Source organism: Otolemur garnettii, unplaced genomic scaffold (assembly GCF_000181295.1).
Source record: "Otolemur garnettii isolate 467f Iridium unplaced genomic scaffold, OtoGar3 scaffold00166, whole genome shotgun sequence".
NCBI lineage: Eukaryota > Metazoa > Chordata > Mammalia > Primates > Galagidae > Otolemur > Otolemur garnettii.
In genome coordinates this window covers 67,874-71,819 of record NW_003852561.1, presented here as the reverse complement: position 1 = coordinate 71,819, position 3,946 = coordinate 67,874, and the positions used below count along the sequence as shown (strand labels likewise).

Below are 3,946 nucleotides of genomic sequence, written 5' to 3'. Positions count from 1 at the left end.
TGTTGTTTGGTGGGCCCAGGCTGGATTCAAACCCGCCACCTGAGGTGGGTGTGGCTGGCGCCTTAGCCGCTTGAGCCACAGGGACCGAGCCAGAAAAATTTTTAAGTAATTAACAAAAAGGAAAACAGCAGATCAAGTTCTTTTAAAATCAAATTGTCCTTATTTTTGAAATTATTTTCACTATAGTTATAAAGAAATTTAATTCCACAAACCTAGAAATGGGAGAAATGAGATCACTTCTAACCTCCCAAAACTCAAGCACTGCTACATTACACAGCCATTACCAACAACAGAACAGACAGAAGGAAGGAATTAGATGTATCCTCAATGAGTTAAGCCCATTTTCCTGTAAGGATATTTACTTAAACCAAAAAAATAGGCACAGGAAAATAAACTTAAAAATTCATACCTCGACTTCATCTCCTTCACTGATTTCTTTTTTTATATCAGGTGGTGGTGGTAATCTAACTTCATTAAATGGAACCTGGCGTTCTGGCTGCCAACTGAAGGATTAGAAAAAAAATAACAATTTTAAATTACGTCATTTTGATAGTCTCTAATATGAAATATATACTCTATCCTTATTGCTAAACATTTCTCAAGTTAATTTAACTTTCTCTAAAGAAATAAAAAACAACTTTTATACTACATATTTTCCCAATTATTGAGAGAGAATAGATTTTGAATGATTCTTGATCAAGTTTGCAAATAACTAACATCATTGATAATTATGTACTATCAACTAAATTATTCTAAGAACCGAATGTAGATAATTTTGCAAATGAAATAGACTTAAGTTCACAAAGATGACTTAGATTTGAAATAATGTCACACCAACACAGCTGACAAATAGGACTAAGTTCAACTTATTTCAAACAGTTTTATAATGATATGACTTATCCAAAAAGGAATACAATCTTACCGATTACAAAACAATATAAACTTGCATAATTTTTTTAGCATACATGTTCACAGAAATACAAAAAAAATAATTGGCAATTATTCTGAATAGCTGAATTACAGATTTATTTTCTCACATTCTATTCATCTTTTCTGCTATGGGCACAAATACTGTAATTAAACCTAGAAAAATGCTGGGTGCGGTGGCTTATGCCTATAATCCTAGCACTCTGGAAGGCTGAGGTAGGTGGATTGCCTGAATTCAGGTTTGAGACCAGCCTGAGGAAGAGTGGGACCACCATCTCTAAATGTGTTGTGGAGGGCGCCTGTAGTCCCACCTACTTGGGAGGCTAAGGCAAGAGAATAAGTTGAGCCCAAGAGTTTGAGGTTGTTATGAGGTGTGACTCCACGGCACTCTACCCAGGGCAACAGCTTCAAACTCTGTCTCCAAAAAATAAAAAATTAAAAAAAAATTTTAAAAACTTACATGATAAACTACTAATTAAATAGTAATTTAACTGGCATTTGTGTTGTATTTTTAAGCTGAATTTATACTTAAAAATTACTCATTACTGGCTTGGCACCTGTACCTCAAGCACTAAAGCGCTGGCCACATAAACCAGAGCTGACAGGTTCTAATCCAGCCGGGGCCTGCCAAACAATGACAGCTGCAACCAAAAAATGCCTGGGCACTGTGACGGGCACATGTAGTCCCAACTACTTGGGAGGCTGAGGCAAGAGAAGTGCTTAAGCCCCGGAGTTGGAGGTTACTGTGCGCTGTGATGCCACAGCACTCTACCCAGGGCCAACAGCATTGAGGCTGTCTCAAAAAAAAAAAAAAATTCCTCATTACTTTTAAATTCCCAAAGGTCATGTGTTATGCCTGGGAGATACACTAGCACATAAAATACTAAGTTTTTATACAAATACTGGGCATAGTAGCAGTTACAAGTACAGATTTTAGGGTGCTTTCATTTCACTGTAACCATCTAAATGGCAGCTCCTCAAGGACACAAATCATCTCAACACTTATTTCTACATGAAGCAGCTGCTGGGCAAAGATCTTTTCAGGCAGTTCCAGAAGTAGTTTAAAAGTGGACAGTGAACAGTTCTTTTCTGACCTTTAATTTTAACAGGACTTTTATAACCCTTCGTAACCACACACCACACTGTCTTTCCTATTTTTAGACCATATAACCCTTACAGTATCTATACAATTGATAACTAGTCCTTACTAATATCAACCAATTAAAGGTCTAATATTTTATTCTGATTACCAGTGGCGACCTGGAAAGCCTACAAACATCATCTCAACATTCTGGGCTTTTAAGAATTAAGCTTTTTTTTTTTTTTTGGAGACAGAGCCTCAAGCTGTCCCCCTGGGTAGAGTGCCGTGGCATCACGCTCACAGCAACCTCCAACTCCTGGGCTCAAGCGAGTCTCCTGCCTCCGCCTCCCAAGTAGCTGGGACCACAGGTGCCCGCCACAACGCCCGGCTTTTTTTTTTTGGTTGCAGCCATCATTGTTGTTTGGCGGGTCCGGGCTGGGGATTCGAACCCGCCACCTTAGGTGTACGTGGCTGGCTCCTTAGCCGGTTGAGCTATAGGCGCCGAGCCCAAGAATTAAGCATATTATAAACTCACTTGAAGGATGTATCTTTGCAAAACTATGATACTTACTGATTCACGTCCATACATGTTCTAGCAAAGTGGGTTATGAAAAAGTGACAATTGTGGACAGAAAACCAGGTAAAAGTTATCAAAAGCAGACTTACCTGAAATCTCAAGAAGATCAAACAACCAAAGCACACTTCCCCACCAAAGTGAAATCATTTTCCCACTGGTAGCAGGAACACCAAAGAGCAAATAGTTTGATACTACCCACATCTAAAGTTAAGATCTGCAAATAAAAATAAAATAACTTACTTATTTTCAAAAACAACTGTGAGGGAGTCTTCATGAACATCTTTAATAAATCCCTGCAAGACAAAAAACCATTATTAAAAGTGTATCAATATTAAATGGTTCAGCACCTATAGCATAGCAAAGTGGTTAGGGCGCTGGCCACATACCCAGAGGCTGGTAGGTTCGGCTAAACAATAACAACTGCAACCAAAAAATAGCCAGGCATTGTAGTGGGCACCTATAGTCTTAGCCACTTGAGAGGCTGAGGCAAGAGAATTGCTTTAAAAGCCAAGGAGTTTGAGATTACTGTGAGCTGTGACACTCTATCCATGGCAACATAGTGAGACTCTGTCTCAAAAAAAATTAATTAATTAATTAATTAATTAAATGTTATTGGCTCGGCACTTGTAGCACAGTGGTTCCGGTGACAGCCATATTCACTGAGAGTGGTGGGTTCAAACCCAGCACCAGCCTACTAAACAATGACAACTACAACAAAAAACAGCCAGGTGTTGTGGTGGGCACCTGTAGTCCCAGCTACTTGGGAGGCTGAGGCAAGAGAATCGCTTAAGCCCAAGAATTTGAAGTTGCTGTAAGCTGTAAGGCCAAGGCAGTCTATCGAGGGCAACATAGTGAGTCTCTGTCTCAAAAAAAAAAAAAAAAAAGAAAGAAAAAAACCAAAAGAAAAAGAAGAATTAGGCAAATCTGCATTTAATTTCTATCTCTACCATTCATGAGCTACAAGGTCTTTTAGTTACTTAGCCTCTCTGAATCTCATTTTCCACAGAGTATCATCTACCTTGAAAGTACAAAAGTAAACGTACATCCCTGGAACACTAGATAAATAAGGCAGTATTTGGTACAGTGACTAAGAGTTCAGTATTCAGTACTGTGACTAAGAGTCCAAGCTCTCAAGACTAGACAGCAGGATTCATATCCCAGCTCCATCACTTGTATTCTGAGCATACTTTTAACCTAACGGAGTTACTTAATAATTATGGCATCACACCACACATACCATATAGTAATCAATATAGAAAATCACTGTTGAGGCTCGGCACCTGTGGCTCAAGTGGCTAAGGCGCCAGCCACATACACCTAAGGTGGCGGGTTCGAATCCAGCCCAGACCCACCAAACAACG

At 39.2% G+C, this 3,946-nt stretch overlaps 1 protein-coding gene across 5 annotated transcripts in view; it reads right to left on the bottom strand.

The window, feature by feature from the left end:
- The window catches only part of FXR1 (FMR1 autosomal homolog 1), a 90,377-nt gene that overhangs the window by 56,467 nt on the left and 29,964 nt on the right, over positions 1–3,946 (bottom strand). For all 5 annotated transcript variants that reach the window (XM_023519266.1, XM_012811577.2, XM_012811579.2 and 2 more), the window contains exons 2-3: positions 2,826–2,878; positions 410–503 (exon numbers count right to left, since the gene is read on the bottom strand). In XM_023519266.1, coding sequence (XP_023375034.1) covers positions 410–503; positions 2,826–2,878 — 147 coding nt within the window. The remainder of the gene's footprint in view (positions 1–409; positions 504–2,825; positions 2,879–3,946) is intronic.